At 45.6% G+C, this 27462-nt stretch overlaps 3 protein-coding genes across 4 annotated transcripts in view; all 3 read left to right on the forward strand.

Moving 5' to 3' along the window:
- Positions 1 to 9828: 9828 nt before the first annotated feature.
- Positions 9829 to 13874, forward strand: usf1 (upstream transcription factor 1). Of its 2 annotated transcripts, none has more exons than XM_037473015.2 (11): positions 9829 to 9906; positions 10498 to 10544; positions 10668 to 10717; positions 11756 to 11868; positions 11976 to 12089; positions 12210 to 12363; positions 12518 to 12605; positions 12676 to 12734; positions 12812 to 12939; positions 13186 to 13314; positions 13396 to 13874. In XM_037473015.2, exons 1-11 carry the CDS (start codon positions 9844 to 9846, stop codon positions 13483 to 13485), a joined length of 1035 nt encoding a protein of 344 aa, XP_037328912.1. In that variant the 5' UTR covers positions 9829 to 9843; the 3' UTR covers positions 13486 to 13874. The 2 variants fall into 2 exon arrangements, with proteins under 2 accessions (XP_037328912.1, XP_037328921.1); XM_037473024.2 differs by having other exon boundaries at positions 12812 to 12906.
- Positions 13875 to 14048: 174 nt separating this feature from the next.
- Positions 14049 to 21976, forward strand: gkup (glucuronokinase with putative uridyl pyrophosphorylase). The gene is made up of 23 exons (XM_037469967.2): positions 14049 to 14209; positions 14875 to 14981; positions 15074 to 15118; positions 15460 to 15613; positions 15694 to 15765; positions 15867 to 15955; positions 16108 to 16264; positions 16810 to 16887; positions 17182 to 17273; positions 17413 to 17518; positions 17600 to 17679; positions 18061 to 18129; positions 18499 to 18559; positions 19330 to 19346; positions 19432 to 19489; positions 19723 to 19815; positions 19894 to 19954; positions 20063 to 20176; positions 20606 to 20663; positions 20781 to 20849; positions 20917 to 20980; positions 21308 to 21379; positions 21637 to 21976. The coding sequence occupies exons 1-23, from the start codon at positions 14153 to 14155 to the stop codon at positions 21718 to 21720; spliced, it is 1857 nt and encodes a 618-aa protein (XP_037325864.2). The 5' UTR covers positions 14049 to 14152; the 3' UTR covers positions 21721 to 21976.
- Positions 21977 to 22222: 246 nt separating this feature from the next.
- The window catches only part of ubash3bb (ubiquitin associated and SH3 domain containing Bb), a 14619-nt gene continuing 9379 nt past the window's right edge, over positions 22223 to 27462 (forward strand). The window contains exon 1 of the mRNA XM_037456371.2: positions 22223 to 23007. Coding sequence (XP_037312268.2) covers positions 22880 to 23007 — 128 coding nt within the window. The 5' untranslated portion in view covers positions 22223 to 22879. The remainder of the gene's footprint in view (positions 23008 to 27462) is intronic.

Raw genomic sequence — 27462 nt, forward strand, 5'->3', positions numbered from 1 at the left:
CAGTTAACTGAAACTTGAGGTTGGTACGACTGGTCTCACTCAGGGAGTATCGAAACTGTCCAGGGCCAGCCTCGTACGAACAGATAAGCCCTGGTGGGCGCGTAGGAGGTGACTCCTTGAAGCTCGTGAGATGCGATACCTTGAAGCACTTTCCACTGACTGCACACGCTGTCGATACTCAACCTGTGCAAGAAATAGACAAAGACTGATTCCAAAAGGGTTTATTCATTTTCAGTACATACGTTCCTCTTCCGGTAACATAAGATATTTGCCTTAACGCGCAGTGCAGCCGTAACGTGCGCTCTCATTGGGCAGTGGGCCATGTGACTTCTGTCAAACACAACGCTAGCTATCAAATGTTAGTATTTAGTTCAGAATGAATTTTGTCGGTAAATAGTGAACGGCTTTTAACAGTCAAACTGCTTTAGTGCTTTTACATCTGCAGTAACGTGACAATTCGTCGTTCGCATTGTCGTCAACACATTGCGTAATCCTTTATAAACTGCTTTAAATACTGCTGTGTAATTGATGCATGATAAATGAACTTCCAGAGCTCATGAAAAAACCATCAATAGTAGTTTGTTGACAAAATAAAACTGAAATTTTACCGTAACCCGTGGTGACTGTGCCAGAAAGTTTGGGCTGTAATCCCACCCTCTCTTAAATCAACCCAACTTGTAACAGTAGGTTCTGCAACGTTGCCCTTTACCCAGCGTGGGATGTTTGATTTATGTTATGCAAACAGCTCTTAACCTTAAGGCAAGGGCCAAAGTATAGTTTTTTTCAAGTAAGTAAACATTTGTGAACTGATTAAATGACTTACAACACAGAAAGAAATGTGCTTATTCTATTGGTCCACAATCAAACAAAACTCATGTTTGCAGCTTGGATTGATAATGGATTTAAATAAATAATGATTTCTTGGCACTTCTAATGTTAATGCTTGCTTTCGCTGTGTTTGAGGAAATAGATCCCACCTAAAAACCCAACCTGCCAACCCTGCCAGTCCAATCCAAGTAGTGGACCCCTCCGCTGAGCTGCAGGGTTTTGTGAATCCATCCAGGAAGCTGCCAGTCGTCACTCACTTCAAAGAACGTCACTCACTTATGAGCCACCTGCTTCACAGCTGGTGCCATGTTCATTTTATATCAACCAGTAAATAGAAAGTGACCATATCTGGACTGAGGAGGAGTGACGTAGAGCTGGTAGAGACCTGTCAATCACTGCGTAGCCCCGCCCTAAAGCACAGGTGCGGGACTAAAGAGAAACATTGGAGTCATCAGAGGATCCTAACAAGGTTGTTGTATGATGTTTTTTGTTCTATTTGTTTTCATTGGTTTGAATGTTAACAATCTGTTTTAGTGGAACAAACCAATTAGTAACTGTTTAATTATTATTCATGAGGTGAAAAGGGTCAATAGCAGTTTTTTCTCATCCATCCAAATAAAAATGCTTCCCTATAAGAGCTAAACATCGTGTGAAGAACCTCAGTAATAACGCTCAAACCACATTTGTATTTAGTTTAGTTGACATTCAAATTATGTTTCAGATGTATTTCAACTACTATCAACTAAAGTTCTTCAGAGTTTTGGTTCATTACATAAAAATTAAAATGTAATAAATGACACGTCAAGAAGTAGAATTGAAACATCAAAATGTGTGTTTGTATTTCTACAAACGTAATTTGCAAGAGATATAAACTCATATATTTATAATAAAATCATCCGTGGATCAAAAGCAGGTACAAGGCCAGAAAAAACACAGGAAATACAACAGATGAGCTGACAATGAGACACAGGAGAGGGGGGCAGGTGATCATGTTGGTATGGAAAGTATATTTAAGTGCTTGTAGGGCAGAGGATGTGATCAGTTTGTGGTGCAGCTTCATTATGGATTATTCCATGGATGGGAAGGGTTCATCTCTTTCATATTTAGGAAGTGGAGGAGTGGTGTTTTAGTCATTTTTCCAAAGCAACTTACATTGCATTTGAACCCATGGTTTTACATGTTTTCCTTGGGAGCGGTTGGGGGTCAGGTCTCTTGCTCAGGGACACTTTAACATGGCACATGGAGCAGCCAGGATTCAAACCACCAACCCTGCAGTTGCCAGTGCACCACGCTACTCCATGCGCCACCGTCACCATATGGTGATGCAACCCTTTGATATGTGGACTGACATTATGATGCTTTAGGTTTGGCAATTTCAGAGTTGCCATCTTAGAGTACGACCGTCGCTGTTTTTTGCAACCAATGAACAGGAAGTGACTATTTTTGGACTGAGGAAGACAGAGGACGACGCCAAATGTCCTGTCAATGGCAGTATATCCCAACTGAAGATTTGCACTAGCTGTTTGGGACGTGCCTATCCCGCCTGTGTTTGTTGGACATTACAGTACGGTAGGACTTCTTAGAGACTGATGCATCCACATCTGATTAGAAGCATTTCGTTGGCCACCCGGCGGCTAGCAGCTGATGTTGCAGACAGGACAAACTGCGGCCGAGGACCTGAGAGAGCTCGCAGTGTTTACCAGAGGGCGGTTGCTACGACAACACTCTGAATCTTTGAAGACAGAACATACTGCATAGAAGGAGAGAGACTTCATATCTCCCCAGTTTTAAATTGGACTCTGCTACAAAAAGTTGCAAAACCATTTCAGTGTTATCACAGCGTGTGCAAAACATATTTGTCAACCTTCAACTCCGAACATGCAGGTTCACCTAAAGATTCTGGAGTTGTACTATTGGGCCAGGTTAAAGGGCACAACTATGTAGATTTCACCTCATTGTGTAACTTGTGGTGTCTACGTTGTGGTTGAGCATTGGTTGTGATTGATCATTTTCTTATTTTCTTTCTGAAAATCAACAAATAGAGAGACCCGTAATCGGTAAAAGGGAACTCCTACGTGTGAAAAGCTGCTGCATGCATAAACTAAAGTAAATAGCTTGTGTTCATGTGTGGTGGCTCCTCAGGCTCTGGCTCTCTACTCCACTCTGGTGTTCAGCCCCGGAGGTTCAAGCACGGTGATGGTCTGCTCACGTTTGACGTGAACCAGAAGAACAAACTGCTCTACCAGGAGAAGCTGCTGCAGGAGGTGAAGGGTGATGCCTGTGCTGTGATTTAGCCCAGTGGGTATAATGTCCAAACCTTTCAAGATTAACCTTGCATCCATGTCATAAATTATTAAATATTATTATTATTGTTATTATATTATTATAAGTCTTTACATTTTCAGATGTAAATAACAACATATCATCTGCATAATTAGGCCCCATTTGAATTTTTACAAATTACACCAAGAACCCAATAAAATGCTTTTGATATCTATGTCCCCACATACTCCAGTGTCCAGTATGAGTCAAACCAGTGAACTGTATCCCAAAATGCATCCCAAAAGTATTGGAACAGAGCAGTCGATGGCCAGAAAATATGTATTATTCATTTTTAATTTAATTTAATTTAATTTTTATTGTGACATATTTATATTTCATCACCAAACGTTCAATGAAAATCAATGTTGAATCCAAAACTGTCACATTTGAAGTGAGGAAGCTGCTGAGCTGGTGATGTGGATGAGAGGCTGTTTTTTCTTTACTGACTGACGCTTTGTTGAGATATATCAACGCATACTTGTTGAGCTAAATATGAAATCCTTCCATGCTGGTGGGTGGCTCGTTACCACCACTCATGGCTTCTTCGTTTCTGCATCTGTTGCACCATGAGGCATCTTTTGTGTCGATCCATGTGGTTTGGTTCAGTTCCATTAGCTTTGTTCAGAGAAGCTTTTTCTCGCAGCGCAGCTCCACTTTTCAAGGCGTGGCTGTTTTCTAATTTCTCTTTGGGGAGGGAGATCCAGGAAATTAAAACATAATGGTACCCATATAGGCCACATTAGTACTAATGCACTCACAACTGCAACACACTTCATTTCCAGTTACAAGGTTGACGAAGGGGCCGAGCACAGAGGGAAAATTCTTTGGGTAGATTTTGTGAATTCAGTCACAGATTTGAAAGAATCAATCATGAGGAAATATGAAAATGTGGAAAACTATTTGATTTGGCTGCAAAATAATAAAGTTTTATGTTGTGTGTGTCAAAAAAGGAATTGGCCTTCATTGTTTAATTCTCAAATAAGACAATTTAGCTCTTTTCAACAAATGTGTCCCTCAGTAAACATTGTAAACATGAGTTTATGGTCTCAGTCTCTAGTTTCAAGTATTCTTGAATGCAGCATGATGTTCATTTAGTGAATGATGAACAGACCATGAAGCTGGGGATGCTTTAGGGCGGGGCCTATCGCTGATTGACAGCTCACTGTCACATGGTTACTTCCTTTTCACTTGTTGCAAAAAAGAAGATGGTCAAGAAGTCAACAGTAACGTTACCACAACTTTGTCCACTTGTACTCGGTCCATGTTGCAGATATTTGGACACTGTACTCTGCACACACTGAACCTTATAATGTCTCAAGTGTCTTGCAAAAAACAAAAAAACGCCAGTCCACAGACCTGCACAGAATACAGCAGGACTCGAACTGCCCCCCACTCCGGCTGCTTCCCTCATTGGGTCCTGCCCACCACACTGATCCTATGACTACTGCCGTCCACCGCCCGAGTCAAGGAAGAGAGACGACAGACGGAGGTAAGACACTGAAATACTCGAATCTCACACCCACTTTGTGTATTTTCACTTCAACTGTTGCGCTCAGCCGAGGGTTGCTTACATGTTGCATGAGGTCAGGTTACTGCTCTCTTTGTAGCTCGTAAAGCTGCTCTTGGCTGGGATCAATAATTATATTTAAGGCGTATCATAAACCCTCTAATCCTTAAATGCACCTCGGTTTATATTTGTTTTCCTTTTTATGCCAAAAGAACTCACATCATCTGGATCAGATTGGTCATAATATTTCATTTGTTTTTGTCAAAAGTTGGATCAGGAAGATGCACGTCTCTTTGTCTCTCCTTCTCCTCGTCCTCCTCACCGGTAAGCTGCAAATCATAAAAAAATGGATTTTTACTTTAGACTGATGCCGAATATAAATGATGCATTTTGTGCTGTATGATATATGACCATAGCGGTTGATGTGAGTTTGTAGCTTTGAGATACAGAAAGACACTAACAACATCTTCGTGGCTCCGGTAACGAGCTGATCCATCAGCAGAACCGGCCTTAATCGCATTGGAGGGATTGGATTACATCACCGTTACACTATCGGGTCATCTTTACATGTGTGCGTCTGCTGCTGTTGCTGCTTTATCACTGATTGATGAGCGTTTGATCATAATTATAATTTAATTTTCAAAAACATCTGGCTGTGACGTTTTAAATGTTATACTAAAGAAGTACAATAGCCAACCTGAGTGAAATACATCATTGAATTGTACCATGAATGTTATATTTGTCAGTTCAAAATTTAAAGTATAAGACTTTGAGAACAAGTAGATAGAAAGACAAGTGTGTGTGGTACCAGGGGGTCTCACTCGTTCCTTCTCTACCCAGCGGAGAAGAAGAGTCATTGGTTCAAACAAATCAGGTAACATCAGATAAACGGGGATTCATTTTGAGAAGATTCCCAAAAGTCACCAAACGGAGACGGATGCACAGTTGAGAGGTTGAGCTACTGATGAGCTCACATCGTCACACAGAGCAGGATCAAGCTGCTCTTGACGATTCCGGAAACTGATTGGTCCAACCAGAGGAGGTGGACTCTGATTGGACCAGAGATGGAAGACTCTGATTGGACCAGAGGAGGAAGACTTTGATTGGACCAGAGGAGGAGGACTGTGATTGGACATGGGGAAGAGGAGGACTTTAATTGGACCAGAGGAGGAGGACTCTGATTGGACCAGAGGAGGAAGACTTTGATTGGACCAGAGGAGGAAGACTCTGATTGGACCAGAGTAGGACTTTAATTGGACCAGAGGAGGAGGACTCTGATTGGACCAGAGGAGGAAGACTTTGATTGGACCAGAGGAGGAGGACTTTGATTGGACCAGAGGAGAAAGACTTTGATTGGACCAGAGGAGGAAGACAATGATTGGACCAGAGGAAGAGAAGGACTTTAATTGGAACAGAGAAGGAGGACTCTGATTAGACCAGAGGAGGAAGACTCTGATTAGACCAGATGAGAAAGACTGTGATTGGACCAGAGGAGGAAGACTCTGATTGGACCGGAGGAGGAGGAGGACTCTAATTGGACCAGCGGAGAAGGAGGACTTTGTTTGGACCAGAGGAGGAAGACTCTGATTGGACCAGCGGAAGAAGACTTTGATTGGACAGGAGGAGGAAAACTTTGATTGGACCAGAGGAGGAGGACTCTGATTGGTCCAGAGGAGGAAGAACCTGATTGGACCAGAGGAAGAAGAGTTTGATTGGACCAGAGGAGGAAGACTTTTATTGGACCAGAGGAGGAGGACTCTGATTGGACCAGAGGAGGAGGACTCTGATTGGACCAGAGGAGGAAGACTCTGATTGGACCAGAGGAGAAAGACTCTGATTGGACCAGAGGAGGAAGACTGTGATTGGACCAGAGGAAGAGGAGGACTTTAATTGGACCAGAGGAGGAGGACTCTGATTGGACTAGAGGAGGAAGACTTTGATTGGACCAGAGGAGGAAGACTCTGATTGGACCAGAGGAGGAAGACTCTGATTGGACCAGAGGAGAAAGACTCTGATTGGACCAGAGCAAGAAGACCTTGATTGGACCAGAGGATGAAAACTTTGATTGGACCAGCGGAGGAAGACTTTGATTGGACCAGAGGAGGAGGACTTTGATTGGACCAGAGGAGGAGGACTCTGATTGGTCCGGAGGAGGAGGACTCTGATTGGTCCAGAGGAGGAAGACTCTGATTGGACCAGAGGAGGAAGACTCTGATTGGACCAGAGGAGAAAGACTCTGATTGGACCAGAGCAGGAAGACCTTGATTGGACCAGAGGATGAAAACTTTGATTGGACCAGCGGAGGAAGACTTTGATTGGACCAGAGGAGGAGGACTTTGATTGGACCAGAGGAGGAGGACTCTGATTGGTCCGGAGGAGGAGGACTCTGATTGGTCCGGAGGAGGAGGACTCTGATTGGTCCAGAGGAGGGAAGACTCTGATTGGACCAGAGGAGGAAGATTCTGATTGCTCTGTGCTCAAACAGTTTCTGACGATACACAACATTTTCCTCACCTTGAGCTTTTGATTTGAAGACATCAGCCATTTTATCAGATAAAAGAATTGTTTTTTTTATGTTTTTTAAATTTCTTATAATTCAAACTATACAAATCCCTCCAGTAATGATGTTTTTGTTTTCTCATGTGAAGGTTGGTGAATGACTAAACAATCTTAAAACCTTGATAACATTACATTTGGAACATAGCAGGCTACAGTAACAATGGTGTTGTTGATGTAAATAGTTGAAGATGAGAGATTAACATGTGTACATATGTAATTAAGGGAAGGGGCGGGTTCTCAGGTTTGAATAAAGAAAAGTACTTGTTTTAGTATTTATATTTATATATATATATGAACAGCTGTGAAGTGGAATCCTAAATTTTTAAGGAGTTGGCTGTGCACATCTGAGAAACATCTCACCCTCACACACTATGACGAGATGTTTTTAACTGACTGCAGATTCAGCTCTGACCTTGAAGCAGGGGAATTTCGGCCTTTTGACAGCTTGCACCTCCAACAGCAACCTCAGGTTGAAGCTCACAAACACATTCTGACATTCACTGCACTTGTATTGGCTTTGACATTTAATGAAATGTGCCTTTTAAATATAGTAACCGCCACGTTTCTCTATTGAAGCCTGGACTGCCATTATGCCGGATGTCAGGAGTCTCCGCCATTCAACTGCTTTTTCTGGAGTCCAGACGGGCCCCTTCCGGTCAGCCAATCCAAGCTCTGCAGGCCTCTGATCCCCAACCATCACCTGCTGTACATGAATAAAACCACCACTTACTACTGCATGCTGACGCGAAGGCACCGGACGGAGGAGAAGCAGATCACCATCGACTACAGCAGTAAGAAAGGAAAAGGTGAGACTCAAAACTCTCGCTGAGGGTTCACACTCTCCTCGGCATCACGTGCCCGACGTGCCCTTTGAGCAAGGCACTTAACCCCAACCGTATTACTCCTGTAGCTGGGACTACAGTGTGTGAATGTAACTGGTGAGCAGGTGACACTGTGGGTGGTAGCTGCCGTCATCAGTGTATATTTAAATGAGTGTGAATGGGTGAATGATGACACAAAGTGGTAAAGCGCTTTGATTCGTCACAAGACTTGAAAGGCGCTGTACAAGTACAGTGCTTTTAAATCACTCAACTGGAGGCTTCAAAACATCCACAAACCGATAAGGCGTCACCATGACGGCGACTCTACAGTCTGAGGGGTGTACGACCCTTTTGCACTAAAGCTTAGTGTCTTCCTTCCAAAACGAGCTGCTCGTGGTCGTTTGACTTTGATCTCTCCCCAGGTTATATCCAGCCATGTAAAAGCCCCGCAGGCTTCCTGCTGCACCGACCTCCCACCTTCCTGTGGCCGCTGGTGATCCTGTCGCTCCTTGGACCGAGGACGCCGTGAGGACGCCATGAAGACGCCAAGAGGACGCCAAGAAGACGGCAAGAGGACGCCAAGTAGACGGCAAGAGGACGCCATGTCCCACAGACGTGTGGCCCTTTACATTCAGCTGTTGTACATTTGGCAGTTTCAGTATTAGGAATCAGGAAAATGTATTGCCAAAATATGTTAGACGCACAAGGAATTTGACACGGCGGTTGGTGCATAACAACAAACTGTAAGACAATGGACAACAAGACTCAACAAGATTCAATTTATAAGTGTACAATTTAACTGTATTAAATACGGCATAAAATAAAATATAAAGCTATGGACCAAGGGGATATAGAATAAACACTTTAAAAATAAAAGAATATGAAGGTATATAAATACAAAAAAACGTTTAAAATAAAGTGCACTAGCGAACAGAAAACGATACTCTACACAACTGTGTGGTGAGTGAAAGTGAAAGTGACAGGTGTGTGTGTTTATGTGGAGTGTGAAGGGAATGACCTGGAGAAAGGGATGTCATGCATTCTGTCAGTGGGATTTAAATATTGTAGATGCCTCAGCTCCAGAATTATAGCATCGTTTCGGGGTTCCCTCGACTTAACGCAAAGTAAATGTTTAAACTTTTAAAGATTTTTGTAATAATATTTGGAAAACGCTTGCAAAGAAATCTTGCAGTAACCGAAGCTGATAAATAAAAGACAAAGAAATGAAGCAGCATAAATTGTTTGTGTTTCGGGTGGTTGTTTGTTTTGGTTTTGGCTTAATCGTGTTTATTATACTGATTCCCTTTAGACCAAAAACGATGCGTTCCCCCTCCAGGTTTTGAAGCCTGTTCGATATCTTAGCAAGGCCTCGCCAGCTTTACCATCAGCAAAGTTTGAGTCGGGTCTTCTTGGAAGGACACTGCCGGTGGTCGCTCTTGTTCTGTTGTTAAACAGATATCTTAATTTAATTTATATAATCTATGTTTCAAAAAAACAAACACACAAATATTGACTATTTGTAAAATGTTTTTTAATATAATAAACAACAAAAAATGATTCATTTTTATTTATTTATTTTCGTCACCCAGTCGCCATTGGATCTAATTTATTACTTATTATATATTATAATTTATAACAATTTTGATTCTCCCGTCGACTATGTACCGAGTGGCCCCAAACGCCCCCACGTCCACCGAGAATGCTGCAGCATCGGCCACTGACCGTGGGTCAGATATCCGTAATGCGTTCTACCAACAGGGTTCTACCAACTGATCCGGGATCACCTTCATGAACGTCTTGTCGCGCATGCGCATTGCAAACAGGAACTTGGGCTCTGTTGACAAATATCGGGGGAGGGACCACTGCGGCGTAAGTAGATCTTTGTTCATCCTTTACTCAACGTAATTCGGTATTTTGTGTGGGTTCTAGCCCGCTTTACACCCTTCGAGATAATTCGGTGTATTTTTTGGCGCGGAACTGAGCCCGCAAAGTTAGCGAAATGGGAAAGTGCTCCATTGAGCATCTGTAAAAGAAAACCACTGGGGCCGAGTGGCAATGTAGCAGAAAGGAAGGATCCGTGTTATGCTAGCCGAAGTGAACTACGTAGCTTCCGGTGCGGGTCCCCAAAGTAAAATGAGTGTTACGTATATATGACGAATTGATCCGATTAAAGCGCACACAATATACAGATCCATTGTATCTGTGGATTTTAGCAAGTGCTCTCTAATAATAATGTTTTTAACACACACAACAACCCCTGCGACTTTTCTCTTGTCACTCTTTACAGCGATGGTTTTATTTTGAAGGCAAGTGTTTACAGTTTCCGTTGTCACCCAACAAGCCTCGTTTTTTACACCGTTCAGGTTCCATTTACTTTGCGCGTCGTTGTTTAAAAATCACACCGCTGATCGATATTCTTTTCTTCCGTCTCGTCGTCACACTGATGAACTTGTGTCTCAGTCTGGCTGTGGGTCTCTTCGTCCACGACGGTCGGCAGCGATGAAGAGGTGAGTGGGAAGTTAACCGCCATTGTCAATTAATAGCAGCATTAAAACGGAGCTATGCTAAGCTAAGCTAATTAAGTATCGTATCGAATTAAACTGCAGTATTTATTTATTTAATGTGTGCAGCCAACAGAAGAGCCCCGAGTCAGATGGCAGTGTTGCTGTCAACGAGGAAGGTAAATCTATTGTTATAGTATTATATTATCTTAACTGTTGAAAACATGTTTTTTTTGTATTTGTCTGGAACAGCCCGTTTTCAGTCACTGTTACAGCGGCATCTTATTAAACGCATTTTATCTTGTTTTTATAGTTTAGGCTCTTTAATTATTGTATTTCCTCTTAATATTACGGAGACTTTGTGATGACGTCACGATGTACATAGAAGTAGTATGAGTGGAGGTGGGGGGGGGGTAGGAACAGAGGATGCGGGGAGGAAGAGGTGGGGGGGACAATGCAGAGACGGCAGGGGTGCTGGGGGGGGGGGGGGGGGGGGGGGGGGGTTGAAAGATGTTACAGTGTGAGTCACGCAGACGACCAGCTTCAAAGTAAAACTCATGTAGCTTCCTCCATCATCGCCAATGATGCGTCACAGTGGTTCCTACGCTGAAGGAGCTCAGCCAGGAAGCACTAGAGGGTTCCACCAGCTCTCATCAGGGCCCCACTTCCACTAGTTCTGGGTCGTCCCGCTCCGCGAGGAACCTTCCTGAGGACGCCTTGGTTCCAGAGGGTGTGGTTGTCACGGTGATGGCGCCGAGATACGATCAGTGTTTCTGTGCGGTCACAAATACGAGTGCCGGCAGTTTAAAAAGAGGTTCTTCTGCTTTCTCTGAGAAACTTCTCACCATATTTGTATTGGTCTCTGCGGGGCGAGAGGGGGGGGGGGCAAACGTGGAAGTCAGTTCGCGTCCACGTGACTCCGACCAGCACCGCTGATCCAAAACCAACACGCACCAAGAAGGGAAATTATGGCAATGCTGGCAAAATATAAATGATATATTTAACTGCCCCATACACACCAATGCAATGAAACATGGCTGGTTGTTTATGTTTAAATAGACTCCAAAGTTCAACTGGGATCTGTAGCCGAAGGATGGAGGAGCACGGAGACGTTTGGATCCATAGCGAGCACGCATGGTTGGCCGTTAGCAACCCGTCCAACCACGCCCCCCCCCCCCCTCCCCGACGCTGACTAATGTGACCTTGTGCTCCGTCAGGCTCCGTGGCCACGGCCGAGGACCCGGCAGCCATCGCCGCCATCCAGTCTGCCGCCACCTACACGGACCAACCCATCAAGTACCTCTTCAAGACGGAGGGGGCCGGCGGCCAGGTGGGGGGCAGGTTCCTACAAGCATGCAAACACATTTCTATTTGATACTCATGACCCAGATGGTGTATCTGTAAACACGTTGCCGTGGCGATGATCCGTGCCTACAGGTGACCTACAGAGTGATCCAGGTGTCCGATGGGCAGCTGGAGGGGCAGACGGACGGGGGCGCCGCCGTCAGCCTGGTCTCGGGTTTCCCAACAACCAACCCGAACATTACCCAGGTGAGCGAGGGGCGCCCCCACCAATCGCTCTAGTACGCACTTATTCATCTACAGACAAGTCGAATGAACGGATCCCGTGATGTTGGACCACATTCCTTTGTACCGCGTCTCCGCCTCCAGGCCGTGTTCTCTCAGCCCGACGGGACGGAGGGCGACGGCGCCGCCGAGACGCAGTACACGTACTACCCCGCCACCATCGCCGACGCCACCACGGGCGCCATGGTGACCACGGTGCAGGCCTCTGACTCGCTGCTGGGGCAGACCACGCCCACCGGTAAATATCCGCCCAGTTCGCCAGCGAGTAGCCCCGCCCCAAACGTATGAGCTTCCATCGCACTGCTTGTTGCTGCACTCCTCACATGGATTGAAACGCACTAATTACCTAGGCTTGAGCGACTCGTTCTGACTTTGAGCTTTTATTCTGACAGGGCAGGTCTACGTGATGATGTCCCCCCAGGACGTCCTGAACGGGTGCAACCAGAGGACGATCGCCCCTCGCTCTCAGCCTTACAACGCGTAAGGACGCCGCCGTTAAAAGAGTCCTCCTCGCGGCGGCCCTTTGACTCTGTTTTCACTCGTCCTGCAGGAAGCAGGAGGCTCCTCGCGGCTCCCGAGACGACAAGCGGCGCGCGCAGCACAACGAAGGTCAGTGTTGAGGGCGGGCCGCCGTGGTCGCGCGTTACTGGAGACGAGCTCAAGCGTCTCGCTGTTGTTCCCAACAGTTGAGCGGCGGCGCCGAGACAAAATCAACAACTGGATCGTGCAGCTGTCGAAGGTCATCCCGGACTGCAACATCGACTACACCAAGACGGGACAGGTGAGCTCAGAGAGCAAGGACTCGCTCACACAGGTACATGTTTGAATGAACGAGTGAGATCCCAGTAAATGTATAAATAGATAACTTTGTTATGACAACATGAATAATGGACACGTTCTTTAGCCCTTGGATAACATGGTGAATTGAAGTGATGTGTTGAATATGTGACCCTCCATGTGAGATGCTGTTCATCTTACTGTCGTTGATGTTTAATTTGTAAATGTTAACGTCGTCCTGAGAGCGTTGGCGTGCTGACTTGTGCTCCTCGTTGCTCCTCAGAGTAAAGGAGGAATCTTGTCCAAAGCCTGCGAGTACATCAAGGAGCTCCGGCAGAGCAACCTGAAGCTGGGAGACGACATCGGCTCTCTGGACCGCCTCCGGGTGGACAACCAGCTGCTCCGCCAGGAGGTACCGGAGCCTGAACGCACCGCCATGGTCAACGATAAAATGTGACGCGTATCGCCTCCTAACCTCTGTGTCGCCGCTCAGGTGGAAGACTGGAAGTCCAAGAACCAGATCCTGAGGAACCTGCTGCGACAGCACGGCATCGTGGGCTCCTCCAGCACGGAGCCCCAGTGAGGGGCCGGGACCCCCGAAACACATCCAGGCGTCTTCGACTCGTCGCACAACCGTCAATCTGATCTCTGGAGCTTTTTGCTAAATCTGTTCTCGGGTCAATAAAACCCGATCATGATAACCCGATAGAGAGGTGAGATGTTTATCGCTCTCATCCTCATGTTAACCTTCTTCTCTGTAGAAACGTTTGTGTCCATGCTTCGGCTCGTCGGGGCCGACGTCCTTTCCTGCTCTTTATTTTCTGCCTTGTATTTGTTTTTGTACGTTTCATGGGTTGAATGCTCATTACATTGCAACAATGTAACTCACTTAATAAGCGGGGGTAGTGTATAAGCATTGCATTGTAGGTAGGCTATGTATGTCTTTATAATAAACAAATAAAAAACAGGAAATCATGTGTCGCCACTTTATTAAAGTTTGTTAACTGTATAAAACATGCAATTAGACATGCTTTTTTCCTCCCAATCTTAAATTCATAAGTATACAACGTGTGTAAAGTGTTATTTGCATTAAGAATACCTTTTATACTCCGTATTTTTGCTCTGAAGTAGTCGAGGGCCCGTCTTTTATTCTGAAGGTCCCAAGCGGAAGGACCTTAACTCGCAGGGAGACGCGGTCAGGCTCGTTTCGTGAACATCTGCACAGCGGTGATCGATCACAAGGCTCCGCGATGATCTGCATCCTGCTGGTGGCCGGTCACGGCACCGTGTTAGAGGCCCAGATAAAGGTGAGCTTTACCGGGAACGGGACCCTGTCCGTGGGGGGGGGGGGGGTCAAAGTCCGCCTCGGCACGCGGCGGAACGTTCCGGTGCGCCGGACTACGTTAAAGAATCTGCTACCTGAACACTGGGTTACCTGTCAGGTAGCGTCGGTACCGGTTGGACCACCGGGGAACACCGGATTTATCACCCCCCCCCCCCCCCGCCCCACACCTGGAGGATTAAACCACAGGAATTTAAAGCGGTCCACTTTGAAAAAGTTTTGAAAAAAGTCCACAACAATTTGGTCCCATAATTCTATAAACTATGTTCGGTGTTATTGTTTCAATCATGTGCGTGTCTTTATACAGGGAAAATACAATATGACGTGGCTATGACGTAACCGTGTTGCGTTCAGGGACACCTGAGACGCCCCTTGTATCCATGAACGCGATACGACGACACAGATCCCCGAGGACACTAAATACTTTGTTCTGTATCGTTTGGCTTCATCAGACACACAATAAAACACTTTAAACCTTCACACACCACTACAGAAAACTATGTTTTGATGATTTAGAAAGTGATGAAGGATGAAATAGAGGAGCAGTGTGACTAGGCCCAAATATTATACAGCCGAATTCAAGGGGGGAAAATAAAGCTCAAATGTCCCCCCCCTGTCCTCCCCATCCAGAAGGATGACACGGGTTTGTACAGCCATCTGGCCGGAGTACCGAAGGCTTTGCTTCCCGGCATCGGAGGAAAGAAGATCCTGGACTTCTGGTGGGAAACGGTCAACATGTGCGTATATCCCCCCCCCCCCCCCCCCACACGTCTCTGACCCCTGCTCCGCCTGTGACTGACAGCCGGCCTCTTCTCTGGTTTCTCCCCAGGAGGCAGCTGTTCACAGCAGTGTATCTGGTCACCAATGCAGACAAGTGAGTCCACTTTGTGTTTTTAACCAGAAAACAGAACGACTTTCATGAAGCCCAGAAAGGGACGTGTTGTGTCAGGTGAACACGTCCATCCATAAATGGTAAAGAGCCAAGCATGCCCCATAATTGGAACAAATGTTAAAAGAATTGAGGGAACATACAGAAAACGTTTTTTTCAGGTAGACATTTAAAAGATGCACAAACACTTTGCTTCTTGGGGAACAAATTGGCAACAAACAGTTTAATCACAAATAAGTTTGTTACAAACTTGCAACTGAACGATGGAACTGAGGTGGCCCGTTGGAGGGGCTCAGGTGAGTCACCTCAGGCACCTCGGTCCTCAGGTACAAGCACTTTGAGCGCTGGGCCACGGCCAACGACTTCCCGCTGGAGAACGTCATCAACGACGGCAGCACCACGCTGGAGGACCGCCTCGGCGCCGTGGCCGACCTGGAGCTCGCCATACGCAGCCGCCGGCTCGTGGACGACGTCATGGTGGTACGGCGGCGCGGCGCCACGTCTTCTCATTGGGCGCGTTTCGCCCCGGTGGAACTGAACCGAATGTCTTTGGCTCTCAGGTCGCAGGAGACATGCTGTGCGCCGACCAGAACTTCGACGTGGCTCAGGTGATCCGCTTCTTCAGGTCGGAGGTGATTATCTGCCACGCCGCCGTCGTTGTGACCCAGAGGTCATCTCCAAGGTCAGATAAATGATTTTGCGTAGTGGTGAGCGTCCGTTGTGTGGGCTGCAGCCCGGAGAGCTGATCATCTACTACGAGCTGGAGGAAAGTGAGAAGAGCAGCTCCAGAGGCATCGTGGAGGTGTGCAGAGACACCCACAGGTGAGACACTTCCTTTTAGTCCCACAATGCACCACCAGCTGTAACCAGGCCTGAAACGCTTCATGCGTCAAAGCTGCATTCTCGGCGGTGACCACCAGGGGGCGTTTGCACACACTTTGCACATCATGCCACTATGTATTTTTGTAAATCAGGATAAATCGCTTCTGTGAGAAACCACATGAAGGGCAGACGACGTCCCGGCTCGCCAGCGTGGTCTTCTACTGCATCCAGAGAGACACCTTGCCCTCCCTGTCGGACTTCCTCCTGCTGCAGACTCGAGCCACGGACCGGTCCTTCGGCCGGTTCTGGGTTTGTACTCAGCGAGAGGAAAAATGTATTTGTGGTCTAATGGTGTAATAATTAATACTTATAGAATAAAAAACATTACGTGGGGTTTTACACAGAATATAAACATTCATTATGAAAACACCCCTAGTAAGATTCAAATGTAGAATTATAATAAATAAATAAATGCACTTCAGCTCCTCCTTTTACGTACACACCAGCTAACGTTAGCTCTGCGCTTTGTGTGAAATCCTCAAACGGACTCTTCCCTTGTTTCTCAGACTCTCCATGTGCCACTCTTTGTTCTTTACGTGGTTATATGGTCTATTCTTCATTTTAAATGCTGATGTGTGTGATGCTAGTAAATGACATGTGATGCGTGTCCTCACAACACAACATGGGAGTTCCTCACTGTGGCTTTAACGCTCCACACCTTCCCTTTACAACCTAAAGCAAATAGACCTGCTGGTTAACTTCTTTAAAAAATCTTTTAATTATGACAAGGTTGAATAATTGTCACTGCACTACATGTATTATGACAAAACAAAGCGTGCTAATGTCCTCTTCAGGAGTGGCTCATCAACGAGAAGCAGCTGGATGTGTTTGGGATGAAGCTTCCAACCGGCTTCCAGCTCATTGGACAAGTGGTTCGTGTCTCCACCTCAATGCATCAGACGTGTTTTTACATAGATTTAAATACATCAAATACATTTTTGCTTTGTTTAGTCGATTTAACACTTCATTGCTGTTTCTTTCAAAGATCCACAACAAAGTTGGTCCTTGATTATTTCATCAAATTAAACGAGTCCAAGAGCTCATTTTAACTCTGGAGCAGCTTTAATGGTCCATGGACCCCTCAGATGAACGTCTATGGACAGAGCAGCATTGAGGTCCCCATGACAACGTCTACCTCTCACATCCAGTCTGTGGTCCTCACACAGGGCCTGTCGGACTACACCAGGTGGCTCACCCACTACTCCACCAATCAACAGGACACTCCTGCCAAACCCATCACCTGCAGGTCCTTCGCCAGGTGAGAAGAGCCCGACCCGAAGCACCACGAACCTGATCTTTCAAGAACACCTCGAGGGACAGACGGCCCACGTGAACTCTGAGGACGATGACTTAAAAATACATGAATGTTCAAACACCACTTGATGGGTTCCTCTCAGGGTGGGACTGATGGGGAACCCGTCAGACGGCTTCCACGGCAAAACCATCGCCATGTCCATCTGTAACTTCTGGGCCGAGGTCACTCTGGTGGAGAGCCAGACTTTGGTAAACCTTGGTGGCCAAAAAAACACCTTTTTCTTTTACATTTTGAGAAGGTTTTGTGCAAACGTTCCTGTGCCTCTGCAGGTTCTGGTCCCACATCCACTCAACGACCCCACAGAGTTCGGAAGCCTGCAGGATCTGTTCTGCATCAGCAGAAAGGAAGGGTGTGTACTCCATGACTTAATATGAGCTGCGCCTGCAGACCTGGACCAGGGTTCCTCTAGACACTCCTCCAGACGCTCCTCTAGAAAGCCCCTCTAGATGCTCCTCTAGAAGCTCTTCTTGATGCTCCTCTAAACACACCTCTAGAAGCTCCTCTAAAAAGCGCCTCTAGATGCCCCTCTAGATGCCCCTCTAGATGCGCCTCTAGAAGCTCTTCTTGATGCTCCTCTAAACACACCTCTAGATGCTCCTCTAAACACGCCGCTAGACGTCCCTCTACATGCTCCTCTAGACGTTTTTCTAGGCGCTCCTCTAAATGCTCCTCTAAACGTTCCTCTAATTGTTTCTATTATTCCTCTTAACGCCCCCCCCCTCCTCTGTAGATACCTGGGAGGTCTGCGGCTGCTGCAGGCCACCTGCAAGAAGTTCTACCAGTTTTGCTCCAACCAAGGGTGAGACTAACTTCTGAAGGAGGTTGGGGAAGGTTCCTCACTGAGTCTTGTCTTTTCTGGATTAATTTGATATTATTCATTTAGGTTTGTAGATGATTGGAGCTTCATTATGTCTTGTGTTAAAGCTCCTTAGTCTGAGCTTTGCTTCTTGTAAATCCCACTTCTGGTGTTTCCTCTCTGTACATTGATGGTATTTGTGTGAGCTTTCCGTGGTTTTCTTTTATTCTTCTGCTATTATTAAATGTTTTTATTCATGACATGACATTCATGAAGTTTTTTTTTTATTCGTACAAAAAGTGTGAAGCAAACCAGACCTAAAGATAAGACGCCACTTCACCTCTTCATGCTCTTCTGTGTCTCTTTGTGCAGCATCGCTTTGACGAAGCAGAACTTCACTCTGAAGTACGACACCAACATTCCTCGTCAAGTGGTGAGGAAGCATTTTAAAGACCAGCCTGGAGGCGACGAAGAAGCTCCAGGCTGCGGTGGAATAGTTTATTTTTGTGAAGGTTCCTCACTGAGGTACCTAAGTGTCCTTCAAAATGAGAGCTGTTAGAGTCCTTTTAATGCTAAGAAAAGGTACTTGAATGGTTCCTTTATTAGCTCCTTTAGCACAAGAAAGGTTCCTCAATGCTTCCTCTATTAGCTCCTTTAGCACAAGAAAGGTTCCTCAATGCTTCCTTTATTAGCTCCTTTAGCACAAGAAAGGTTCCTCAATGCTTCCTTTATTAGCTCCTTTAGCACAAGAAAGGTTCATCAATGCTTCCTCTATTAGCTCCTTTAGCACAAGAAAGGTTCCTCAATGCTTCCTTTATTAGCTCCTTTAGCACAAGAAAGGTTCCTCAATGCTTCCTCTATTAGCTCCTTTAGCACAAGAAAGGTTCATCAATGCTTCCTCTATTAGCTCCTTTAGCACAAGAAAGGTTCCTCAATGCTTCCTTTATTAGCTCCTTTAGCACAAGAAAGGTTCCTCAATGCTTCCTCAATTAGCTCCTTTAGCACAAGAAAGGTTCCTCAATGCTTCCTTTATGGTGTGTGAGAATCTAGAGGATCTAAGAGGCGCTTCTCTTCTACCTCAGTGAATGGTTGTCTGTTCATAGCTCCTCATGAACTCTCCTTCACACCTCTGGTGATCTTTGGACTAACCCACCTCAGGTGGCCCCTCTCAGAGTGTAACCCTTACTCTTTTTTCTGATGCAGGGCCTCGCTGGAAGCAGGTAAACATTCCTTCTTGTCTTTGTACCTTTTAAAGCGCTGTATGAATGTAATTGTTCATGAGTTCACTTGGTTTCTTTTGCTCAGCGCCATCGTCTCTGCTACTCTAAAGTGTCTGATGACGTTCTACAACATCACCGACAACGTGAGGATTCTTTGGACTATTTCAACGTATTTGTTTTCTTGATTTTTCCACTCTTTATTTTATATATTCTTTAAGACACAGAACTTTCCTTTAGGGCGGATTCTTGTAGACAGAAGCAGTGTTTCAGAGCACCGGGTCCTGTTTGGAAATAGCCTCTGTATTAAATCAAAACCTTTTTTAATATATAAAAAAACAAATCATGTTTTTTATATATGAACATTTTCTCCTCCCAGGATCTTCCAAAGTCGATCCGAGCCAACTTCATCCTCAACGTGGAGACCGAGGAGCTTTTCATCACAGCCGGTCTGCAGGACCGAGTGGTCCAGGTCAGTGACATCGTCGCCTCCTCCTCTGATGATCGAATGCCTGCAGGAGCATGAAGAGTTCCTCCTCTTCCTCCTCAGGTCTACGAAGGGTTGGTCTACATGGACTTCAGCAAGAAGTTGATGGAGGAGCAGGGCTACGGTACGGAGGGCAAGTCCCTGGAAGCTAAAGAGACCAGACGAGTGCACTGAGCTCTGTGTGTGTGTGTGTGTGTGTGTGTGTGTGTGTGTGTGTGTGTGTGTTTCCCAGGTAACTACGTTCCTATGGACATGAGCGGGCTGCCCCCGTTCTGGTTGGCGTACCTGAGCGACCCCAGCGACTCTGGACGCATCCACAGCAACATCAGGCAGCGCTGGCTCAGTGGTGGGTCCTCTGATCGGCTGTCATCAGCGTGTGAATGGCTGAGTGATGACTGTGTGAGAGGCAGCTGGTCGACCTTCTGCCTCCATCGTTGGTTCGTTTGTGTCGTTGTGAGACTTTGTGTAGTTTGTGTTCAGTGCGCCGTGGGCTCCGGCGTCTTTGAGGAGCCTTCAGAGACGTTTCATCTCTTTTGTTTATCGGATGTTGATTCTGTTGAGTGTCCATCCGTCCAGTTTAAAGATGCAGTTTGTTTCACACACCTGAAAATGTAAAAGGTGAAGTGAGTGAATAGTGGAAAAGGGGCTTTTGTCTGTCAGAACACGGCGGTGGTTTGTCAGTCAGTTTTGTTGCTTTGTGAACCCGAACTGACCCCCAAGAGCAGACTAAAGGTTCTCCACTCCGTTGGTGTAACGTGGCCTCGCGTCTCCACAGGAGAACCTCTGGTAGTCGAGGCAATGAAGACCTTTGCTGAGCTCACCGATGAAGCCAGGTCGGTGTGAGGACTCAACCACGAAGAATTTATTAAAGACACAAAAAACCTTGTATTTTAGCGTTGAAGCTATGATTCATTGTGTCTTAAAGCGTCTCGGTGCGATTGTCCCCTCAGGACGGCTCTCCAGGACCGAGACTGGCGGCGCCTGGCGCAACTGATGGACCAGAACTTTGAGCTGCGCAGGTGAAGGACGCCTCTGCTGTGACGTGAGGTGGTCATGTGACAGCTGAAGTAACCTCGTCTCCCACAGGTCTGTCTACACCGACGAGTGTCTGGGGCCCGGGAACCTCAGGATGGTTGAGCTGGCGAGGCAGGTGGGTTCTTCCTCTAAAGCATCTACATCTAGAAGATTTCCACTGGTTCACTGATCCAGGAGAGAGACGTGCGACGCCACCTGTGATGAAAGCAGTTATTTTACACCTCTGTTTGTCATTGTGTGACTTTGGTTAGTTAAAGGTACCAAAAGTCACACATTAACCCGCAGAGCCTCGATGGAGGCTTGGTTCCTGCATCAGAAACTCATTCTGATGGTGATTATCAAAGCGGTCCATGATGATGATGATGTGTGACTCTAGTGATTCACCAGGTGCTGTGAGCACAACATCCTTCATGCGTTCATTGAGTCCCGCTCCTTTCTGCAGTTTGGCTCGGCGGTGAAGTTGCCGGGCAGCGGGGGGGCCGTGGTGGGCCTGTGCCTGGATGAAACCAGACTGGTAGGACACGCAGAGTTACTTCTTATTAATCAATGATCGGTGGATCGTTGCGTAATCACAGTTTGAAAGTTATCATAAATACGTAATCGCACATTAAAGGTGGAATAAAATAAGTTATCAATACTAAATATATAATAAATAACTTATGAAAGGTACAATAAATAAGTGAACTTCAGCACCATGACACTACATGACACGATATGGTTGGGTTCCTTAATGTGTCACGTGACCTGGCCTGATGTTCCGTGGTCCACCAGGTGGAGATGAGAGCGGCCTTCCAGGAGGCCGGCTGTGTCTTCTGTGTCATCGCGCCCTACGACCCGTCGGCCGGCCGGCGCTGACCTCGGGTCATGAGGAGGAACACGGAAAGCCTGATCCGATTGATCGGGTGAAATCGGGTGTAGAGACGCAGACCGTTTTTACAATTATTTCAATACAAACCGTAATTTAATGAATTGTGTCAAATTTATGAACCAAACAAATGTAAAAATGAGGTAATTCCTTTTCTACATGTGATGCATTACTGAAGAGGCTCAATGTACATTATATTTGTATAATTCATGATATTTCTACACAAATTAAAAACGACTTCTTATAGTTGATAGTGTTTTGTCATTTATGCTGTTCAACCCAAATTACACATATCTCTCTTTTCTATTTGAATTGAACTCAACAACAAAGAAGTGAAACCCTATTTTAAATGAAATGTACAGTATATATAATAATATATATATATATATATATATTTAAGAGTAATAATGCATTTAATTTATATAGCGCTTTACCAAATGCTCAAAGTCACTTTATAGGACATTTAAAAATATCCTAAAAGCAAAGCAATAAACAAATAAAAGAAAGTAAATCGAACACACAGTATAGGCAGGCAGCTATTATTACATTACATTACATGTTATTACATGACATTACATTACATGTCATTACATTATAATACATGTTATTAAATGACCCTACCTTACATTCCATGTCATTTACATGTTATTACATGCCATTTACATGTCATTACATGTTACTACATGACATGACATTACTTATTACATTACATGTCATTACATGTTATTACATGTCATTACATCACGTGTCATTTATCTGAGGCTTTTATCCAAAGGGACTTACAACCATTTCAACATTTCAACCATAAGGAAACAAACTCAGAAGAACAAGAAACAATAAAGTGCAATTTCATTAAAAGAGCCGATTTACAACTTGTTATAAATATATGATAAGAGCCATTTTAATGAGTGTGTGTGTGCACACCCACACTCACACAGTCGTGCCCCCCCAGCCCCGTGTGTAGCTCCGTGGATGCCCGGCTGTGAGCGGATCTATTCGCTGCTGGTCCTCCGGGGGGCGGAGCAGGGGGCTCTGCCTGCCTCTCTGGCCGCTCAGCAGTGCTCCCCGCTCGGATCGGCTCTCGTGCGGACCCGGCCGACGCTTGCGGACTAGCCGGAGGCGGACAGCGGGAGAACCGGGCTCTCAACCATGGCCGCCAAGGAGGACCTGTACAGCAAAGTCATCCCGCGGAGGCTCCGGCAGAACCGGTTGGGTTCGGTGAAGTCGGGCTCCAACCTGGACGTGCTGCTGTCCATGGGCTTCCCGAGAGCGAGGGCGTAAGTAGCCGCAAGCCGAGCGAGTGTGAGAGCGTGTGTGTCGGTCCGTCCGGAGGGGACATCCGGGGACCCTGACGCGGGGACACCGCCGCTGTGTGTCGGTCCGTCCGGAGGGGACATCCGGGGACCGTGGGACTGTGTAGAAAGAGACTAGAACAGTAGCACACAGTGGGGTGATAAACACATGAATCAGTGTAACACAACCAACACAACTGTTACATTTCAAACAACTGTTTCACTGTTTTCATTCTCTGCACTTTGTTTAAAGAGCACACATTGATGGTGATGAAACTATTAAGTCTTGTTCTTCTGCTTCTTGTGATTATTTTTTTTCCTCATTTCTTCTCATCATAGTTAAAGTGTGTTGTGTTTCAGTCATTTCTGAGATCTGTCATGTTCAGAAATCTGTGGTCAGGAGTCATGAAGTCATGACTGTGTGTGTGGGTGTCATATGGTTCACCCTGTGTCCTCTACCGCTCATGAATGGAGGGACTGTCTTTGACCAGATCGGTGCGTCCACATCCATCTCTGTGAGCACTAGTGAGCGCTTCACTGGCTAATGAACTCACTACGGAGTCATGCTTCATGTTGGTGTGTTGCTTCAGGGCAGGAAGTAAACATTGTCATGCTGACGGTATGAAGCTTGGACAACGCCTCCATCTTGGATTACAGCCATTATCATGTTGTTTTTGCAGCCAGTGCACAGGAAGTGATCGTATCAATCACACTAAGTCCCGCCCTAAAGCGTCCCCTGCTTTATGATCTGTTTGACTCTAAATGGACCATCATTCACTAAATGAACATCATGCTGCATTGAAGAAGACTTGAAACTAGAGACTGAGACCATAAACTCATGTTTACAATGTTTACTGAGGGAATAAATCAAGAGAGAAGTAGAGTCATTTCCTCATAGACGTCTATGGGAGCAGAGGAGTCGCCCCCTGCTGGTCACTACACAGAAGTAGAGTCATTTCCTCATAGACGTCTATGGGAGCAGAGGAGTCGCCCCCTGCTGGTCACTACAAAGAAGTAGAGTCATTTCCTCATAGACGTCTATGGGAGCAGAGGAGTCGTCCCCTGCTGGTCACTACACAGAAGTAGAGTCATTTCCTCATAGATGTCTATGGGAGCAGAGGAGTCGCCCCCTGCTGGTCACTACACAGAAGTAGAGTCATTTCCTCATAGACGTCTATGGGAGCAGAGGAGTCGCCCCCTGCTGGTCACTACAAAGAAGTAGAGTCATTTCCTCATAGACGTCTATGGGAGCAGAGGAGTCGTCCCCTGCTGGTCACTACACAGAAGTAGAGTCATTTCCTCATAGATGTCTATGGGAGCAGAGGAGTCGCCCCCTGCTGGTCACTACACAGAAGTAGAGTCATTTCCTCCTTTCCTACTTTAGCTGCTCTTCTTACTCAATTGGTTAACGGGATTGATATGAATAATCCAAACCATGGCAGGAGGCAGGAAGCAGGGCACAGTACTAATAGTGGTGTTACAAACCCTACTGCTCCACATGATATCATGTACAGTGTCTCTGCTCTGCGTTTGCTGAATTTTTAATAATTAAAGTTCCCTGGGCTTGAAGTGGATGATCGGTATGAACAAAGTGTGCCTCGCAGGTGAGTTGGTCCGACTCTGCATTGAGATCGTTTTCTGAAGCGATGCAGTGTTCTAGTGTTGATTATAACTGTAGCACTTGTACTTCTAATGGCTCTTATCTATAGCAACGTGATGAAATTACACTTTGTTGTTGTGGTTTGGTCTTATGGTTGAGATGCTCTTATTGTAAGTCGCTTTGGATAAAAGCATCAGCTAAATGACATGTGATGGAATGTAATACTTGGTATTGATCTTTCGGATCAGAACTACAAAGAGAGAAGGGAGGACTTTTATCATTGATGATCCGTAGTGACATACAAACACATCTACTAGAATCAAGACTACATTGGAATATTCATCTAAACGCTCTTAAGGAACTTAAACATCAACAATTCTGAAGGTTCTTTGTTATACTTTGTTATCGTCATCTATTATGTTTATTTACATGAAAAGGAAATAAAATATTGTTTTTTTATTGAATACAGCCCAACTTTTCATCATTATTTTTACCGTCTCCAATAACAGGCTTGTTTTTGGAAATTTGGCTCTAAACTCATATTTATCTAGATTATCACAAAAACTACATTTTCCAGATTACACGTAACACATGATAACATTATACAGTTTTCATTTTCACTGAGTAGAGCCTGAACTCATCATAACGTAACTAAAATAAACCTCCGTTGGTTAGCTGTTAGCCGTTAGCCGTTAGCTGTTAGCCGTTAGCCATGGTGGTGCACCTTTTGTTACTAGCTCCTCCCTCCTGTTGATCTAAACGCTAATTGGTTGGTTACACTGTTCCAGGATTAGAGCTCAGACACTACAAGAACATCAATGATGTCCTGATCAATCATTCAGTCCCTGAGTCCCACTCAGGTTCCTCCTGTCTTCTCCTTCTCAAACCACATCAGTAACGAGTGATTTTATTCGTTCAGAGTTCTAATAAACCAAAGACTCGATTCTCAATGGAAAGATGAAATTCTTACTGAGCTGTTTACAAGTCTAATGGAAATGAATCGACCTGTTTACATGCAGCTGTTCATGTTTATATTAAAGGGAAATCACCTCCTGACTCCGATGAATCCAACATGGCCGACTTCTCGTCTCTACTTGTCTCGTCTTTACTTGTCTCGTCTCTACTTGTCTCATCCCTACTTGTCTCATCTCTACTTGTTTTTTGTCTCTACTTGTCTTGTCCCTACTTGTCTCGTCTCTACTTGTCTCATCCCTACTTGTCTCATCTCTACTTGTTTCGTCTCTACTTGTCTCGTCCCTACTTGTCTCGTCTCTACTTGTCTCATCCCTACTTGTCTCGTCTCTACTTGTCTCGTCCCTACTTGTCTCGTCTCTACTTGTCTCATCCCTACTTGTCTCATCCCTACTTGTCTCGTCTCTACTTGTCTCGTCCCTACTTGTCTCGTCTCTACTTGTCTCATCCCTACTTGTCTCATCTCTACTTGTTTTTCGTCTCTACTTGTCCTGTCCCTACTTGTCTCGTCTCTACTTGTCTCGTCCCTACTTGTCTCGTCTCTACTTGTCTCGTCCCTACTTGTCTCATCCCTACTTGTCTCATCTCTACTTGTTTCGTCTCTACTTGTTTCGTCTCTACTTGTTTCGTCTCTACTTGTCTCGTTTTTACTTGTCTCGTCTCTACTTGTCTCGTCCCTACTTGTCTCGTCTCTACTTGTCTCGTCCCTACTTGTCTCATCCCTACTTGTCTCATCTCTACTTGTTTCGTCTCTACTTGTCTCGTCTTTACTTGTCTCGTCTCTACTTGTCTCGTCTCTACTTGTCTCGTCCCTACTTGTCTCGTCTCTACTTGTCTCGTCCCTACTTGTCTCATCCCTACTTGTCTCATCTCTACTTGTTTCGTCTCTACTTGTTTCGTCTCTACTTGTTTCGTCTCTACTTGTCTCGTTTTTACTTGTCTCGTCTCTACTTGTCTCGTCCCTACTTGTCTCGTCTCTACTTGTCTCGTCCCTACTTGTCTCATCCCTACTTGTCTCATCTCTACTTGTTTCGTCTCTACTTGTCTCGTCTTTACTTGTCTCGTCTCTACTTGTCTCGTCCCTACTTGTCTCGTCTCTACTTGTCTCGTCTCTACTTGTCTCATCCCTACTTGTCTCGTCTCTACTTGTCTCGTCTCTACTTGTCTCATCCCTACTTGTCTCGTCTCTACTTGTCTCCTCTCTACTTGTCTCATCTCTACTTGTCTCGTCTCTACTTGTCTCATCTTTTCTTGTCTCGTCTCTTGTCCCTGCAGTCCACCTCCCTCTGAAGACATTAACGTCACTCATCAAACCATCATGTTCAGACTATTTTGCTCTTCAGCACATTTCATTTAAAAAGCTTCAGTGTGAGCAGCTTCCTGTTAGTGCAGAACAGGAAGTGCAGAGACAGTGATTTTATTTGACTACAAAGCCTTGATAAGAGTGAAGTGATTATTCTATAGAGACACACCACTGATCTGTGAACACAGTTGCTGTTTTTACTTTGGTTTGTAAATGAGGGCTCAACCGGGTCGAGAGGATCAGGAACTAAAGTAGATTTTTCCTGTCAGAGTGTGTGCGTGTGTGTGTGTGTGTGCGTGAGTGTGTGTGTGTGTGTGTGTGTGTGTGACCCAGCCATCTGTCCTCGTGGTACATTTGCCAAATACGCCGTCTGGAGCGGCTCCAGCGGCGACCGTCTGCCACTCGGGGAGGAGGGGGGGGGGGTACATTATATATAGTAGTACATTAAAGTATATTTACACACATAGACATCTTCCTGCAGCCTCTTCAGAACCAGATGTGTAGAACCGGTCTCCTCGGGGGTCGTCATCACTGTTAGTTATGTGGTGTGCGCACAGTATTGATG

This window comes from Pungitius pungitius, chromosome 3 (genome assembly GCF_949316345.1).
Source record: "Pungitius pungitius chromosome 3, fPunPun2.1, whole genome shotgun sequence".
Taxonomy (NCBI): domain Eukaryota; kingdom Metazoa; phylum Chordata; class Actinopteri; order Perciformes; family Gasterosteidae; genus Pungitius; species Pungitius pungitius.

Bases quoted from the DNA above. Each gene is read 5' to 3' on its own strand.
- usf1 (XM_037473015.2), top strand. From the start codon at position 9,844: ATGCGCATTGCAAACAGGAACTTGGGCTCTGTTGACAAATATCGGGGG. The intron at 10,545-10,667 runs GTGAGTGGGAAG...TAATGTGTGCAG, and splicing joins CGGTCGGCAGCGATGAAGAG to CCAACAGAAGAGCCCCGAGT. The intron at 13,315-13,395 runs GTACCGGAGCCT...GTCGCCGCTCAG, and splicing joins ACCAGCTGCTCCGCCAGGAG to GTGGAAGACTGGAAGTCCAA.
- gkup (XM_037469967.2), top strand. From the start codon at position 14,153: ATGATCTGCATCCTGCTGGTGGCCGGTCACGGCACCGTGTTAGAGGCC. The intron at 15,614-15,693 runs GTACGGCGGCGC...TTTGGCTCTCAG, and splicing joins TCGTGGACGACGTCATGGTG to GTCGCAGGAGACATGCTGTG. The intron at 20,850-20,916 runs GTGAAGGACGCC...CGTCTCCCACAG, and splicing joins CAGAACTTTGAGCTGCGCAG to GTCTGTCTACACCGACGAGT.